This window comes from Rhodnius prolixus, unplaced genomic scaffold, assembly GCF_049639745.1.
Source record: "Rhodnius prolixus isolate KJV_2025 unplaced genomic scaffold, Rpr scaffold_3, whole genome shotgun sequence".
In the NCBI taxonomy this organism is placed as follows: domain Eukaryota; kingdom Metazoa; phylum Arthropoda; class Insecta; order Hemiptera; family Reduviidae; genus Rhodnius; species Rhodnius prolixus.
In genome coordinates this window covers 47,048,986-47,067,247 of record NW_027411603.1, presented here as the reverse complement: position 1 = coordinate 47,067,247, position 18,262 = coordinate 47,048,986, and the positions used below count along the sequence as shown (strand labels likewise).

At 34.8% G+C, this 18,262-nt stretch overlaps 2 protein-coding genes across 7 annotated transcripts in view; one reads left to right on the top strand and one right to left on the bottom strand.

The window, feature by feature from the left end:
- LOC141453209 (homeobox protein unc-42) overlaps nucleotides 1-5,254 on the bottom strand; it is a 30,392-nt gene extending 25,138 nt beyond the window's left edge. Inside the window, exon 1 of one of the 2 annotated variants that reach the window (XM_074126124.1) lies at nucleotides 4,518-5,254. In XM_074126124.1, the coding sequence (XP_073982225.1) occupies nucleotides 4,518-4,959 (442 nt within the window). In that variant the 5' untranslated portion in view covers nucleotides 4,960-5,254. The remainder of the gene's footprint in view (nucleotides 1-4,517) is intronic. The other variant, XM_074126125.1, reaches the window with a different exon arrangement.
- The window catches only part of LOC141453210 (multiple coagulation factor deficiency protein 2 homolog), a 66,943-nt gene that overhangs the window by 7,501 nt on the left and 41,180 nt on the right, over nucleotides 1-18,262 (top strand). For 4 of the 5 annotated variants that reach the window (XM_074126126.1, XM_074126130.1, XM_074126129.1 and 1 more), the window contains 3 exons: nucleotides 1,044-1,236; nucleotides 3,824-4,061; nucleotides 8,156-8,340. The gene's annotated coding sequence lies outside the window, so the exon portion shown is untranslated. Of the gene's footprint in view, nucleotides 1-1,043; nucleotides 1,237-2,973; nucleotides 3,120-3,823; nucleotides 4,062-8,155; nucleotides 8,341-18,262 lie in introns of all 5 variants that reach the window. The other variant, XM_074126127.1, reaches the window with a different exon arrangement.

The following is an 18,262-nucleotide window of genomic DNA, read 5'->3' as shown; positions in this document are numbered from 1 at the left end:
ACATTCTACGGCAGCAGCTCTTCATTTTTGGTAGCTTCTTTTAAGCCGGACGGTCAGCTTATTAAGTAATCGCCTATTTTTTCAGGCGGGGCTTAACGTCCAATTACCATTTACCAGGTGTCGTGGACGGAGGCGACTAGAAAACGTACTTTACTATTTCTCATTTAACCATTAAATAAAATCTTAGGCCAAGACCGAGAATCGAATCCATTACCACAATGCTTATTAGCTTTGTAGGTCTCGGCCAGCTTTTTAACTTAACCGTATTAAATCCTCTTTTAGAACATTAAGCGAGTCCGTCTATTATCAATGTTATGGTAATAATAGCAGACTGAATCAATATAAAGTGCGATTAGATACCTCTCTTGCAGCTGTTCGAGGACTAAGGTTACATGGAAATTATTCTCTCAAAATTTGACTACTTCATATGACTACGTATTTGACTGACGGACAAGAAAATCTAAAAATTAATGGTCTAAGTGAAATGTCATCCCGCTGTTGTTTTTTGCGCCACCGCTCTCCATCAGCAGGGTGCGTTTTTCTACTCAAATTTGAGTGTTGTAATGGGTAGTTAAATTGAGAAAATATTATTTTGAATTTAGTCTAATGAATGTATTTTGTTTGTACGATTTATTGTATGAAGAAGTTATTTTTTGTCTAATTGTAATACATATATACTTTATTTGCTACAACACAAATTTGTAACAGTTGCCAATTCCAATAGTAAGCCGTCATCAGAGCTTATTGTTATTTAAAATCGCGGCTTATTTTCTGAGACTTTATCCACTCATTTTATTATTTAGTAACAAACATAAATGAACGGGAAAAGAAAGCGGCTCTATTTTTATAGAAGTTTGAGGCAAGGATAATTTATTTAAATTTTCCCAACATTCAAAGTTTCTTGTAACCAAATATTACATAACTTTTTCAAATAAAGCAGAGTGAATGAATATCTTTTCATATTTTGTTAAATAAATTACGAAAATATTAATGGATCTTCAATTGAATCTGTTTTTTTAATCAGGTATCATTTTTTATTGCAGGTCATCAACTGGAAAACTTAATAGTGCGATAACAATCAAGAAGGTTTCATTAAAAACCCGGCAATGAGCTGCAAAAGGCTTCTTCCAACATGGCGGATTAATTACAGTTACTTTTTCTCTTTATGTTGTTAATTAGTGAATAATCTCTCAATATTGAATTGGTTTAAGATATTTTTTTAAAACAAAACATATGGTAAGCTTAGTTTTTAATTCATTATTGCAAAAATGCATTATAACTTATGTTTAAGTTAAAATTAGCACTAAATTAAACAGAAAATGAAACCAGCTCGTTACATTAAACCAAAGTGTTTTATACTGCGAAGTTTTTTTTTTTAAATTTAACTTGATTTTAGTTGGGTTTAGTATTAAATTGGTTATGAAATTTTAAACGTAAGGTAAATTTAGAGAAAATCACAAAGCCCTCAGCTTCTGAACATATGTTCTGTTACCAAACTTAATTATAGCAAGCAAAATAAATCATTGGTTAATTCGTTTTTTACTGAACTATTACTGTCTTTCTGATATTTTGAAGATATCATTTATGAGGAAAATTAGTAATTTTGTTTTTATCCTTTGTCTTAATTAATGGTAATTTGAGTTACGTTCTCGCTTACTGAACACTTGAAAAACATTTTCTTCACACGCTATGGTTCACGAAAATGCTATTTTTAAGAATGCACGACTTTGGAAAACTTTACTTTTTTTGTGGCTGATTTATTAATTCGAAATTTTTAGAAATTGAAAAAGTTTATTTACAATTTAAAAGACCTTACTTCTACAGCATCATTTCTGCAGTAAGTGGTCTATTGCAAATAATTAATTCGAAGTGAGAAATATTAATGCCAATTTTAGACATAATTTTTATTTGTATTAATGCCAAGCTTTCGTACTAGTGACTAGGTTTTCAAGCAATTTAAATTAAAAATTTAAGGATTTCTGCGGAATGTATAATTTATAGAATTATTTTTCGAACTAGGATGCCTCAAAATGTGTATAGAGATAATTTATATTAACGTAATCTTTTCTATTTTTGAAAAAGAAGAAATGTGTTGCCAAAACCATGATTTTGCAAAATTTTATGTCGTCTACGGTCCTTATCTTTACATGTTTGACACAGAACAGTGAGCACATGCAGCATATTTTGTTTGAAACTTTGTCGGGGAGGGGGTGCATTTATTTTAAAATTCTTTGAAAGCAAAAAAGTAAGTTTCCCTCAAACGATTATCTCCCATATGTAATATAATATAGTAAGCTACTTATCATTTTTGACATTTAGAGTAAGCTAGATTATAAATGGAGTAAGAGGTGCAGTCTGCGCGATCAAAAACATGCTTCTTGCTAAATATCAAATTAAAGGATAGAATGTGTAGATTAAATTAGGGCGGCCTCAAGGCCTACGCCACTGCGACCCCTTTGGATCTATTGTGGCTCCCTTTGACTTTAGAGCTCGCCCTCCAGACCCGTCCGTTTAATCAGACTCTTAATTCTTGAGAGTGACCCCTGGGTAAAGCTCTCAGGCCTTGGTTTTTCTTCCCCGAGAAGTAACATCCTTAGCCATACAAGCCCTTCACAGACACAACACGGAATTGCGGAAAAACAGCTGGTCTTACTGAAAACCCCCTAAATAAAAAAAAGTTACGTCAGAGTGCTTACGCTCGACGATCATCACTTAATTTTAAAACTTTAGATAGATTGCCAAATTTTATTTAATCGAATTCGATAAGGAAATTTTATGGGTGAAAACAGCCACATTTTCAGTCCTTGAGGGTATGCCAGCTTAATAACAAAACACTCTTTCTCACATACCCTACATTCATACAGTAATCACAGGGGTTTTCAGGGTTAGCGGATAGTGCAATTACCATTGATTAATGAAGTTTTTCCTATCTTAGGTCTTATTAAAAGATAAGAATTGAAAAAAATGTTTCAGATAATATTTCATTAACTGGTTGTTGGGAAACGCTACAAGAGAGTCATATCTGGAGTTTAAATTAATTTGTTTAAACCCATACCAAAATTGGAATTAAACAATTAAACGGAAAATCGAAGAGTATTCTAATTTGGTCTTCGATTTAGGTAGGTTGTTTTACCAGAGAAGGCGACAAATTGTTTTGATCAAATCTTAGTATTTTACTGAAAAGATTTATTTTTTAGCCCAATTCTATTAAAGGCTAAGGGAATAAGGGTCGTTAAGTTTATTTCTGAATTGCCATTTCAGAGTAATGAATGTTTTCATCACCTATCTACTACGAGTATTTATAAAAATTTAATTATTTAACTAAAATTTCAAATTTAAGAGACCTAAGTATTACTTTACAAAAATCTTTTTCTGTTTTTTGAGATTTTTTTTTTAATTTGTTCCACTGACTTTCTTCAAATTTATTGTTGCCCAAAATACAAAAATTTTTAGGATGGATTAAGTACAGCTCAACTTGAAACTTCTTATACAGTAAATTATTCGGTTTTAACACGTGAATAATATTAAACAGTATCAAGTATGTTGTTAAATTCCGAATTAGTAGAAGTTCGCTACAAATAAACGGTACATTTGATTTTTTCGATTTTTCTGCGATTTGTTTACACAGTTGCCTAAGAGAATTACTTAGGCTGAACCTCTTTTTTTCCCAGAGAATATTGGAAAAAAAATTAAAATATGATTACAGGAATGCGTGTGAATGTTGTTGACAATCGTATCTTTTCTGTCTATAATTTAAGTAGCTTATGTATCCTTTTTTATCATCATTACATTAAATATTACATATATGCCCGTCACTTTCTAGGTCGTCCGTCTCTCTGCCCTAAAGTTTTATATATTTAGATCAGATGCAAATTTATTTAATGAAGGGACGCTGTCTTGAGTCTCGCCCTGCGCCTAAACAGTTGGTGTGCGCGCCAGTCAACACTGCCTCCGTTGGGGTCACATTCTTTTACGAGGAAAATCAAGATGCCCTGCCTGCGCGCAAATCTGAAGAAAAGAGAGCCAGCATTTTCCACCGACTATTTATTTTTTGTGTGAAGGTAATATTTCTAATTTTTATACGTTTTTAACTATTTATTATTTTTTTAAGTATTTATAATCTAACATTATATAATTTTGTATTCTAATCTAATTTTTAAACTGTGCTAGGCCTCTAACTATACTATATAACTGTATATTTTTAAACTAACTATGCTATGACTTTTGAAAATGCACTATTTTTTCAACGGGCACAAAAAATAAGTTCTCTGATAGTTGAACGCGAATACTGAGGGAGTTTCAGGACACCCTACTGAAATGTTTTTTTCAATTTTTCAACAACCCTTTTGATTCTTTTAAAAGGTCTTCCACATCCCTCAAAGTGGGACATTTTTAATTAAATTTATCTCTATTTTGATCACCTCAAGCCGCAACGGTATTAACACGGCACGCTCTTTCTTTGTTTTCTTTAATCCGGGTTGGTTTTAGATTTTTTTTATAATAAATATAGTCCATACCTGAATGGTCGTGCAGTTGTCTTGGTGGCGGAGTAGTATGATCTACAGCTGACAGTGAATACAATCCTGCCGGAGTGAAATCCTCCACTTTAGGACGTTTATCCGGCTGAGTGGTGGAAACGGTTGTCTGTCCGATAACACTACTACCGGAATGATGATGATGGTGGTGGTTATGGTGATGTAAATGATGTTCAGCAGCCGTATCCATCAATCCCAGTATACCCAGATTTGGTCTTAATTCATCCATTAATTTACTACTCTGCGTACCTTGTCCAAAATTTAACTGTCTACTAAAGATTGCCGGAAATATGTTGAACTGTTGCTGTTGTTGCTGTTGCTGTTGCTGTTGTTGAGATTCACTAGTCACAGTACCCGTTCCTGAGACTGTCGATCCACCAGTACTTTCAGAACCTCCACCGCTACAACTTGTTTTAAACTCCATTTTTGTTTTTTAATTTTTTTTTTATTGTTATCTTTAAATCTCACATTAACTTGAATTTTTTTAGAAAACAAAATTGAAGTTCTATTCAATCAAAAATGAACTAAACTTTCAACCAAAAAATAAAATAAACCAAAAAAAAAAATTAAAAAAATAAAATAAAAAACTAAAACTCTCTGTAAACAACACCTAACGCGGAAGGTTATACTTTTTTTGTGTATCTTTTATAACAATAATGATAATATGTCTAGTGATACGGTATGAGACGGTTGAAGGCATGTGGGCAAACGAAAAGTGACTAACTAAGTTATGGCGGCAAAGGGGTTCTCAACAGAATGCTTTGGGGTAACACAAGGGGGTGGAAACACGCGCACATACACACATACACTCATTCACGGGAGGGGTGATCTTTGGGGAGAGAGGGGCCGAAGGAGAGAAGTGGGAAGCCTGCGCTGTTTCCATAGCGACCAGCCAACCAACCAAACACTACCATTTTCTGAAAAGTCTTGCCAACTAAACTCTCCGGATCTCTCCGTAACACATGCAATAATATATATATATATATATATATATCAAACATCGCAGCATTGATGGTGCTGCTTTGTATGTTGTATTTGCTACATTGTTTTCTTACTCTTTATAGTTTTTTATTTTTTATTTTCTCAGACTCTGCGTAGTAAGCAGTGGCATAGATGCTAATTAAGCTGCAAAGCTGAGCACCGAAAATATTTTTCAAAAAAGCACTTTGCTTCATTCATCGTAAAAATATAATCAATAAATTCAGATCTGCTAAAATGTACGAATGAAACTGAAAATTCTAGAATTACCGTTAAGGCTGCCAGTTTACGCAGCCTCCCAAACTTGCGTTGTTCTCCACTCCAGAGTTGTGATTACTGCCAGAGGTTTCTTCGGCTACTTTCGTAAAGCCTCGGAAAGACGAGGCGCACACTGAGCTTAATCGCATTATCATTTTAAATTGAAAAATTTTGTTATACGTTCTGTAACTTGGCAGAACTTCGGGTAAATTCGGCCAAGCATATCACTGCTTTCTTGATTAATTAGTGTATTTTTTTTTTTTAATTTATGAGACAAGTTACAGGTCAAGAAAGAAGAAGAAAAAGAGTTACAGTCATGTGGAAAATGAAAATCATTTCTTATTTAAATGATTATATTATTTGTGTGTTGACAGAGATTATGGCTGTAAATGAAAGTTTAACTGACAATTTATTAGAATTTCCAAATTTCCTTCTTTCTCTTCAAGAATTATTTCTAAAAGATCTATTCGTATCTTTCATTAAGAAAGCTTAGAAATCGTTCACGTCATTTCCTAACAGAATTTCGCATTTACTTCTCTCAGGAAATTTAAAACTATATTTTAGAATGCCTTTTTTAATATAAACTATTAAATATACATACGTAGTTTACATAAAATCAGGCGTTTTCGGGAAAAGTCTTCTGAAGTTAAAAAAAAAAAAAAAAAAAAAAAAACAATATTAATCAATTGATGCAAGGAATATTCATAATTTTTAAAGAAAAACTTTTTGATTTGGTAATAATTGTGAATGGTATTTGAAGCAGGAAATCCTACCACATCCTCATTTATAACTTGCCAACTTACTTTCTGTTCTAAACATCCTTTTCATTCTATAAAATTGAACTAATAACGCACATCCTCCTAAATCAGAAAAAAAATAGTGATCGTAGTTCCTAACTTCTAATAATGGGCAATTCAAGCTTTCACGGTAGTCGGAGTGGTTTGATCTTATTTCAACAATTGTGGAAATGAAATCCTATGGCTGAACAGCAAATTGTCTGCGTTATATCCAATTATGTGGTAAATGATATTCACTATATTTAAAACTTTCATAACTAATATCTTGTAGAATCAGACTTTAGTGCTACAAATATTTTTACCAAACAGAGAAATTGTCTAAATATTTCCGAAGTTTGTTCTTTACAAAAAAATTGAATCAGATACCAAAGATTTAGTTTCGCAGCATCAGATTCAATTATTTAACTGATTAATGAGACTATAGTTTTTATATTTAATTTTCTTTATCCTCATTTAATCAGCTTCTGCAATAATAAGCGCTTTATTAATGGAAGTGCGGAAATAAATGAAATTTCCTTTTTATTTACATCTAATTAAAAATTTTCTAAGCTAAACTGAACTTCCGCTCTAAAATTACGAGTACTTTGCTATTGCGTAAAATTAAATTAGCGCAGAACTGCAAGAAAATTTTTCTTCTAATAACAATACAAAAGTGGGGCGGTTGATAGAAAAAAGGGTGAACTACTCTGGCCCTTTAAGGTACTAATTTTTTTTAAAGAAAAAAGAAGAAATCTTGATCTAGAATTTACGATATTTTGTTTTTTAAATGATTTACAACTTAATTATTTAATTCTAGTTAATAGAAATGCAAGATTGTAAATAGTAAATCAAATAGAGCGGGGCCACTTACTAGATCTGACTTTACTTTAATGGAATCAAAACTAATTAACAAAGTTTGATGGCTTTTATCAAAAATATAAAGTTATGCCTTTTGAAGTAAAGTTTTGACTTTGTGTGAAACTTTCATAATCATATAAACACACACAAACACACACACACACACACACACACACACACACACACACACACACCTTAGAGAGAGATAAAGAACGAGAGAGTTTGGGAAAAGGAGTGAGACGAAGATGGCGAAAATCATTTGATGTATAAACTTTGCGAATTAATTTTTCCTCTCTAGTAAAGTAATCCCTCATTTTTTATTTTTCTCTTATCTCACTATGGTAAGTAGGAGAAGGTATTGTAACCGTACTGATATTCGATTCTTAGTTTTCTCCTGAAATATCCGTTTTGTGGACCGTTGAGTCAGAAAAAGTGAATAAATTCGACCGCTTTCTTTCAGAGCGCGATATAAAGATTAATTTTTCTGCCATTTTTCGCTTTCTAATCTAAAGAGGTACAATACACATATATTTCATAACCTTTTTTTCGAAACACGGATCCCCAGGAAAACGTGCTATCAAAATTTTCTCCAACTGATCGCGAAATTCTACCTCTAACATAAGGTTAAGAAAAAATCCGTAAACTCGTATCTGTTCAGCGGAGTTTCACTTCCGCTAAGTTGATTTTTCATAAACTTAGAATTCCAGCAATGATTTTATGTATTATTTATTTATTTATTTTTAATTTAAGGTGGTGCGACATCTTCTGAGGCCATTGGCGCCTGGAACTTTATTCAGAGAACTACCGGCCTTCGGATAGTGTTCTCTAGTTACAGGCAACTCGATTCCTTACTAGACAGTAAGCTGTAAGAAGGGCCAGAAGCTGGATTTGAACCCGGGATCTCCGTATGGGAATCCTATATGCTTATCACTGAGGTAATCTCTTCCCCATGTATTTATTATTACACGAGTATATTTATTTTTCGAGATTATATAGGTGTTAGTTCTGTAAAATGGTCCTGAAAGAGCACTTTATATGAAAGGCGAACCCCATAGTTGCCTGAGGAATCCTCAAATTTTCCTCGGAAATAGTTATATGTCTTAAAGTGTTTTCCTGGTGTTCGGAGTTCAATGAAGACACACTACAATGAGTCCGCAAGTGAAGTGTGAGACGGTAGCAAAAGAAGTCAAAATCCTCTACACCAAACTGATTAATCTACCTCTAATGATGAATGTAAGTTAGAAATCGAATAAACATTCGTGCTAAGACAGATGAAATTAAAGATATTATCTAGCAATGCGGACTTGAATCACATCTTCAAAAGAATCTACTTGTTCCTTCCGTTAAAAAGTGTACGAAGTTATCGATAGTTAAATTTTTACTTTCCCTTATGACCCAAATGTAAGTGTGATAGTTTTTCACCTAAAATACAATTTTTATTCAGATCCCGCTGAACCTCCTAAAAAAGTCCTATTGGTCGCTCAAAGTACTGGGCAACTCCTAAAACAGAAAAAAAAACGCAGTTTAAATTGAACATGTTATTTAGGTTTTGATGTTTTGGTAAAAAGGGAAGCTTCAGTTTACAGAACAGATTTACGAGGGTCGTTTGAAAAGTCCGTGCAAAGTCAGAGAGATAGCACCACTGGCGCGTATCGAGGTTATGTTTAGTTAGTAGCATCTCTTGGAAGAACACACACCAAGTTTCAGCCAGATCGGTCTATTTCTTTGTGTTTGGCATTCGTTTGAATCGAGGAAGTCGAGTGATTTTCAAAAAATGGACGAAAAAGAATTTCGTGTGTTGATTAAACACTACTTTATGAAAGGCAAAACGCCTCAGGAGACTAAAGAGAAGCTTGATAGACATTATGGTGACTCTGCACCTTCGATTAGAACAGTTTATAAGTGGTTTCAAAATTTTCGGAGTGGCCATATGGGCACAAGTGATGCTGAACGTTCTGGACGCCCTGTTGAGGTTACTACTCCAGAAATCATTGATAAAATCCATGATATGGTGATGGATGACAGAAGAGTGAAGGTGCGTGAGATTATTAGTGCTGTGGGCATCTCGAATGAACGGGTACATAATATTTTGCATCAACATTTGGACATGACAAAGCTATCCGCAAGATGGGTGCCGCGATTGCTCACGCTTGACCAAAAACGAAATCGTGTGAAGTGTTGCAAGGACGGTTTGCAGCTGTTCCAGAAGAATCCGCAGGACTTTAAGCGTCGTTTCGTCACTGTGGATGAAACATGGATACATCACTACACTCCTGAGACCAAAGAACAATCTAAACAATGGGTTACCAAGGGGGAATCTGCGCCAAAAAAGGCGAAGACCGTTCCTTCGGCCGGAAAGATTATGGCGACTGTCTTTTGGGATTCGCAATGAATAATCCTCAGCGACTATCTGGAAAAGGGTAAAACTATTACAGGTGCATATTATTCATCGTTATTGGACCGTTTGAAAACCGAGCTGCAAGAAAAACGCCCACGATTGGCCCACAAAAAAGTCCTTTTCCATCACGACAACGCACCAGCTCACACCTCAGCAGTTGTGGTCGCAAAATTAATGGAAATAGGGTTCCAACTCTTTTCACATCTCCCCTATTCTCCAGACTTGGCTCCCTCGGACTACTATTTGTTCCCCAATATGAAGAAATGGCTGGCGGGAAAAAGGTTTTATTCAAACGAGGAGGTGATTGCAGAAACGAATGGCTATTTTTCAGACTTGGACAAATCCTATTATTCGGAAGGGATCAACAAACTAGAGCAGCGTTGGACGAAGTGTATAAGCCTAAAAGGAGACTATGTTAAAAAATAAAAAAGGTTTACTCCCAAAAATTAAGTAGTTTTTATTTTTGCACGGACTTTTCAAACGACCCTCGTATTTATTTTTTTTTTGTGATTTTCTTGAAAACGCCTCCAATGACTTTTACTTTTTAAACTTTGGTATTCTACTAAGATTTTAAAATTTTACTTTTATTTGTAAAATTTTTTACCTGAAAAAATTATTTTATGTAATACTTCAAGGAAAAGAAGGATGTTGATTACGTTATCCTCTAAAGTGCTATTCCATTGAATTTTTCGTTCAACCATCCATGTACCAGTTCTCGAACAGGAAAAAGTTCCTGATATTTGGGCGAAATCTATAGTTTCTATGATATATAATCAATCGAAGTTATAATTAAATAGAAATAGTGCTAAAATTCTACGCTTGAAGAGAATCGCTTGACCGACCGGAAATGGTAAATCTCTCGGAGTATTTTTCTTTTTATCTTTATTGTTTAGAGAAAAACTTACCGCTTTTGTTTGTAAATCTTATCTAGTTAAATTGAATTTAAGTTAATGTTACGAGACATTACGCAATGCACAAAAGTTCTTTTACCGTTTTTGAATTCAAAATCAAATTTCGAGAGAAACTGAGAACGTAATGAGAGAAAGTCATGGGTTTTGGCCAGATTTTTTGTTATCTCTTTCTTTCTTTTACTAATGATATCTTGCCTGTTTTTCAAGTATGGTGTGATAATACAATACTATCCCAGGATGAATGAATGTGCCATCGCCGAACTGTGAACAGTGGTAATTCTATTCTTTCAATAATCTATTGATTACTGTAAGAGGAATCCTCGCCCGGACCCCTAGCCCAAACACTGTAGAAGCAGGTGTTTAACAAAATACATGTCATGAATGTAGCAATGTGCCACACACATTCTGGGTGTTATATACCCAAATGGACATCTGTTATCAAACCTGTCACTATTAACAAAATCTATCTACATTCATATTTATTACTCATTAGTTGATGTTCACAATATTCTTCGTGCTCTAGGTTTTTGGGACAAGATTAGACGCCAATTTTTTGCTACAATTTTATTGCCAACGCTTATTTACAAGGAAAGTATTGTGATTGATTTTATTTTTCTATTTTTAACCGTAAATATTCGTTTTCAAGCTCGCTAAGTTCGAAAAAGTGATTTTAGAAAATATTCTTTTACGTAAAGCTGTGTTTAAACTTCAAGAAGACCTCAATAATATCTCAGCATGGGCCACGAACAGTAAGCTTACCCTGAATGTAGAAAAGACCAAAGCTATTGTTATTGGCTCCAACCCACTCCTTAAATCATTGGCTCCTCTTCCTAATCTTTTCCTTTACAATAGCCCAATAAAATATTGTTCCTCTGTGAAAAACCTTGGTATCACTTTTGATCAAAACCTATCCTGGAAAAATCATGTTTCCCAAATCTCTCGTCGTTCCATCCATATCCTTAAGCAGCTTAATAGTTCCCGTCACCTTTTCCCAATTAAGACCCGGCAACTCCTAGTTTCCTCTCTTATATTCCCCCATTTCGACTATGGTTGCTTAGTGTATGGCGGTCTTTCTGGTGATATTGAAGCTAAGCTCAAGCGCCTCATGAACTGCTTCATAAGATTTATTTTCAGCATTTCCAGAGACTCTCGCATTTCGCACTGCTATGATGAGTTGAAGTGGCTTTTTCCTGTCTATCGCCTCCAATATCTTTTGGCTTCTTTCCTTTTTCAAGTCATCCAGTCTCAGAGGCCTTCCTATATTTTTCAACTCCTTAAGTTTAAATCCTCGATACATTCTCGTAATACCAGATCTCGCTCATCCGATCTCTATATTCCCTCTCACCGTACCTCATCCTTTGACAAGTCTTTCCTAATACGTGCTACCTCTCTCTGGAACTCCTTGCCATCATCTGTCCGCCATGCTCCTACCCTATCCATCTTTAAATCCCGTCTATTCAGTTATCTCCTTTCTATCCAGCTTCCTCCGAAATGCTAATTGTTTTAATTTATTTCCTTAATTTCTGCTGTTATTTTTATTTTCACTTTTTGTAAATACTTATTTATTTATTTATTTTCTGTATAATCACAGGCCAAACTGTTAAGGCCTCTAATTGTACCTGTATTTATTCTTAGGGGACAATTGTCCCAGAATAATAAATCTCTTTTCTATTTCTATATTTATGAACATAGCTCAAAAATGAAAATTCATATAAAGCTTTAACTTCATATTTCGTTTGTTTGCCGACTGAACGTTAGCTGTCAAAATAGCTCAACCGAAAGTAGAAACAGTGATTCCTCCCGCTTAATTTCTTTTTGCTCATATAAAGTGTACTGCATTTTCATTTCCGGAGCTATAACTCAGTCTGAATTCTGCCTCTTAAACAAATCGCTCCATCTGTCTCGTATCTTCAACCACCATCTTCGCACCCCAACTTCTTCCAGCTCAGAATCCAGCTATCTTAGTCGTGGTCTGCCTTATTTTCTCCTTCCTTCTGCCGTTACATTTCATATCCCTGTTAAGAATTATATATATTTTCCACTCGAAACACATTGGTGGCTGGAAATGTGTTCTTAGCGGCCAAATTCTTCAATCATTAAATCTTTTATATAGTTCCCTGTTTTATATAGATTTTTCTCCGAATAATATTTTATACGCACATCTTCTACTCTTCTTTTTCTAGCCAAATTTGTAGTTGTAGGTCAGGCCCGCCTAATCTAGGACTCTGAGCCTAATACAGTGCCACTTTTTTACAATTACTGTTTTCCTTACATTTATTATCACCTTTAAGGAGATTTAAATGTGTTGCTAAAATTCTAATTTTCAAGAAAATTCCTCTACCGAATTCACTAAAAAAAGATCTAAATTTAAAAGCATAAATATTAATAAGAGGAAAACGTGTGCGCGTGTTTACATCGGGTTTATGCGAAGTTCTAAGGGCAGTTCAAACTATAGACATTCCTTAAATGTGCCACATTAGAACAATTTATGATTTTATCACCTGTAAAAAATCAATAACACAAACAGCAGTGTTAAAGTTTAGAATTTGAAAAAAATTGGTTGACGTGAAAGGCGACTGTTACAGATTAGAGTCTTTAAAGTTATTATATACTTTCCTAATTATTGGAATCCCCGTAAGATAAGAATTATGAAATTTCGCTTTTTGATTATGAATAACAAGGAATTTGTATTCACTTTTTTGTTTTATTCCTAAGCATTTTTATTCCGCATCTTTCAGATACGCCAATTTGTTTCTCCTTGAGGCGGTGGAGTATCTGAAGCTAGTGGAGAATGAGGATTTAGTAGCTCATTGGCTCACTGGCAGAGCTACCATGTTGATATTCAGCGCAAGTGTTGCGGGATTGGCAATGGGTGCATAATAAGGCGGGCGAAAAAAAAGAGGGAAAAGAATAAAAAGAAAACTAAAGGATGTTAAAATTATGGAACATATTCTCATCCTAATTTTAGCTATTGTTTTTTTTTTTTTTTGAAATGCGCTAATGGTAAATACATTAATCAGAGGTGAAAACACGTCTTTTACTGAAGAACATCGATTTTTCGATAACGTATTTTCACCAGAATTATTTGTCCAAATAAGTTATTTTAAAAATTGATCGCAGCGAGTATGAGTTGGTGAGCATTGTCTGTGTGACAGCATAACTCAAAAACGAAACCAAAGAAATTTCAAAAAAAAATTTAAATAGCTTTGGTTCCACCGACAGTAAATTATTAGAGATAATCAGCAAATTTTGAAGCACCAATTTACTGAATCAATTTTCCAGAATTTATTTCAAAATTTATCTTAAGAGCAATTTTTGTCTATTTGTCCTAGGTGTTTTCTAAACGCGATGTGGACCATTTTTGAGTTGACGTGCCCAACTAGGTAGTAATCATGCTGGGAAAGGATTGTGCATTCTGTAATCACGTTTCGAATCATTTCTCAAATTATTGACTCACACTTAAATGGTCGATTTGATTCTTTTCTAGTAAAATCTAGTTTTGATTACCTGAACTTGGGTGGTTATTACAAACTCTTCAGTTTTCGCCTTGAATCATTCCATTGAAGCAATTTCATCTACAACCTCGACTGTACAGCAGTGAAATATCTTAGAGAGGGGCTCCGGATCTTCAGTCTTGAGCGATTCTCTTCTTCGCAGCATTATTATTTCATTTTCTACCTAAACTGAATGTTTTATTATTATTTTCTAATGATTTAAGGCGCGTCAACATCTGAGGTTATTGGCGCCCGAAGCTTTTTCCAGTGCACTTGCCGGCCTCTCGTTACAGACAACACTGTTCCATCACCTTTAGGCCCTAGTATTATTTCCGGTTTCGTTCCCAATCTTTTCCATATTGTCATCATTTGGAACAGCGAAGTTGATGACGTCACTTTTCTTTTCCGGTACTTTCCATTATGACTTTAGAACGATTTTTGTGTTTAGGTCTTGCAAAATGTGAACTCATTGTCAAACTCAACTGCAACTCAGATTACTTTTTTTTTTCTCTCTTTTAACTCGCATTGCAGGTGGTTTTAACATTAAGAGGAAAAATGTACATAAAGGAAAAATCTTATTTCAGGGTTGTACTGCAGGAAGAACGTGCAATACATATAAAATAAAATAAAAAAATCATTGCAATTGAGAGCATTGCAGACAACTTTGACAAAGGAACTGTAAGAAATTACTAAGAAGGCGAGATGTATGTGTGTAAGAGAAGGGGGTCAGTGTCAGCCAGACAGACTTTTTTTACCCGAAGATGAGACCGACACAGTACAACTTGGGATCGGAGCAAAAGAAATGGTAGAAAACAAAATGGAAGAAATCTCTGCTAAGTGAGCACGCGTGTGCATGAAGGTACGCAAGTTCGTATGTGAGGAGTTGTCTGGAACCTGACGGGGAACTGGAAATGTCTATCCCTCTCTCTCTCTTATCAGAGATGCATATTTCTATATCACATCCTGTACGCACACAGAGCACAATATCACATTCTGCCTCTACCAGTACCTTACCCATCTTGGCATTCAGCTATTTTATTGAATTTGTTATCACAGTTCCGTCTTGCGCCTGCCACCTGTATACTTGTTCATTCCCAATAGCAGCGTTCTCCATAAACACCTACAAAGCACTTTACAATAAACTCAGAAATATTTCTTTTGCAAATCCTTATTTCTTTCTTTTTTCTTACACAAGCTTCTTCTTGTGAGGACTTATTCTATTTGCAAGCATTGCCGTCGGAAACTGGGCTGATAATTATTATTGAGAACTCACCGTAAGAAAAGAAATACTGTAAATGTTGGAAATGCCTCAACAAAGGTTTATGATAGCCAAGCACTTATTTATGTGCATTACAATCCTCGATTCATGAAATGAGTGCATAAGAGATTAACTGCAAACCTTTGATCTATGAAATGCTACAGATTAGGATTCTGCAATGGATGTCACGGGCTGTGAGATACAGAAGAATGACGAAAGTTGCCTGGGCTTTTTTAGATCAGCCAATTTATCCCATTCAATTAAGAAATGTGCGTTTTGTAGTTGGCAAACTGAAAAAAAAATGAAAAACTTATTTTGAAAAATCGCGTGATTAAAAACCTGGTACTTCCTTTTCAGACTACGCTACCTGTATGTGTCTTGACTGAGCATGATCTGAGCTAAAGTACCTCAACTGTATTGGAGATTGCAGATCCTTCGAAATTCCGCTTTGCAGTATCTCTGAAACTGAAAGGAGAGCATTCAAGCTTTCTTATTGACGGTAAATTTGATTTGAAGAAAAGAACAAATATTTTAAACTAGTAAATTTATATGGGCTGCCTGATGGAAAGTGGACGAAAGATTGGTTTTATTAAATAAACCGGAATTCGGAATTTCATCAGGCGTATTTAATTTACGGTAACTATATTTGGGTGGTAAAAACTTTAAAATTCTAAGAAGTGGAACTTTAGAGAGGAAAGCTCTTGAAAATACTCATAAAAACTATAAATTTTCCCGATTTTTCATGTTTGAGATAATATTTTTCATACAAACGCAGAAACCATTTCTGCAAATCATTTTTTTAGACTTTAGAGATCTCAAAACGGATATTTCCTGTGACTACTTGATATCGAAAATTTCACTCGATCGAAATACTTCCTGTTACCTAGTAAGAGAGAGTAAAACTGATGAAAACAATTTTTTTTTGATAGATTTAGTTTTCCTGTCCCCCCCCAAATTTTAAGATGTACAAAGAGTTCTAGCTGGCTGAAACGTAACATGTTGTGGTCTATTGTTATTTTGTAGAACGCTAATAACAAAGCAAGAATAGGTTCTCTCTTGTTATACATTAAATAAAGAACTTCCAGGCGATATCAGTTTTCCACATCGGCCGATGTTGACGTTAAAAGCTTTAAATCTGGGTATTACAGGTTTTATATTATGGGTTTGTAAGTGGGAGGCGGACACCCCGGATTATTACTGTGAGACGGGGGTTACATGCGATATTTGCTGGACGTGTAGGGTTGTAGCGGACCAGAGGAGATGCGAGCAGATGTTTGCTGTTGGATCAACACGAGCCGATGACAAAACGCGCTCTGGAGGCGGTAGGGCAAGCTGAACATAGAGTCGCACCTGCTTCAAACATACTTGAGAAATAATGTGAAGTGTGCTTCAATAAATCATTCACTCTTTTAAATTTACTGTAAGTGGGACTTTTAAGTTTTTACGAGGTGTGAGGGACTTTTTTTTTTTCTCCCTTTTCATTCATATAAATGTGTCAACACTGCATTTCACTTCATTTCGCCAAGTAGTAGCTCTAGTATTAATATTTTAATTGCAGTATGTAAATCAGTTGTAACAGTCTCTATTTCTCGTACTCGTTTCGAATTGGTTTTTGATATTGAACGAGAACCGTCACTTATTTTGCTTTCTTATTGAAAAACTAACTTATTTTTTCTTCCAATGTGCATGCGTGTCAGATATCTCGTACATCTTTTGCCGCGAAACTTCCAGTACCAAATTGTGCTCATTCTAGAAGTTTCCATCAAGTAGTGGTTGCAGTTTTAGGTCGTCATTCGCGTGGATAATTACCAAGAAGAGTACGACCTTGTTTAAATTCAGCTCCCATTTTTTTCTGTATGGTAAATAAATTAAATATTTGTTTGGTTTTTGAGTCGTGCTAACCACCAGTTTGTAAAAACCACTTTTCCAAAAGCTTGAAACCTAAAACGGGTATTTTCAAAAACCAAAATAGAAAAAAATTCGCACCAATGAACCATATCCTATTACAATGTAAAAGGAAGTAATTATTCCAGTAAGAAAGCCAAGTAAAACTGGAGTGAGTTGCCTCATTTACCGAACGCTGACAAAATGTCTAGTAAGAGAGTGAATGGGGGAGACTGAAGTTGTGTACAGATGTCGGACCGAATGCCCTGTAACTAAGTTAGTTGTTCAACTACTGTAAGTAATGACCCCCCACAGAGTGACAACTGTGCCGACACTAGTCATGACTGCACTAGGGCGAGTCGACAGACCTAGCTAAGTCCCTCCTTCGCCACAATCCTTACAGCCACTTAGCCACTTCGGCCTGTGCTGCTACTCGCTTCGTACTTGCATCGTCATTTCTTCTCCAACTTTCCTCTTTCTCCAGTGTGGACAACACTTACTCATTGTATAAAACGACAAAAACTAAAGAACTACGTTCTTGTATTAAATAATTTTTTTTGAAAACAACATAAATGATCGTTTTCGGGTTTCCATCCAACATCAGAGGATGATTCACCAGTTTGTTGTTGAGAACACCACAGTGGAAGTGAAATTCGATACACCAAACTGACGAATCAAGCTCTGATTTTTGATGAAAAATTTGAAACCGGTCAGAAACTTTGAAAAACATGGTGTGCTCTGCTGGATAAAATCGACATTTAATTTTCTTTAATATAAATCATAGGGCCTGAAGATAACGCTGAAATAGCCCTTTAAAAGACAAAAAAATAAGATTTTAATGCATTGTACAAAGTTGAAAATATGATTAGCTCCGCAGTGCTTGATAATACCTTGAAGATAGATTAATCAGTT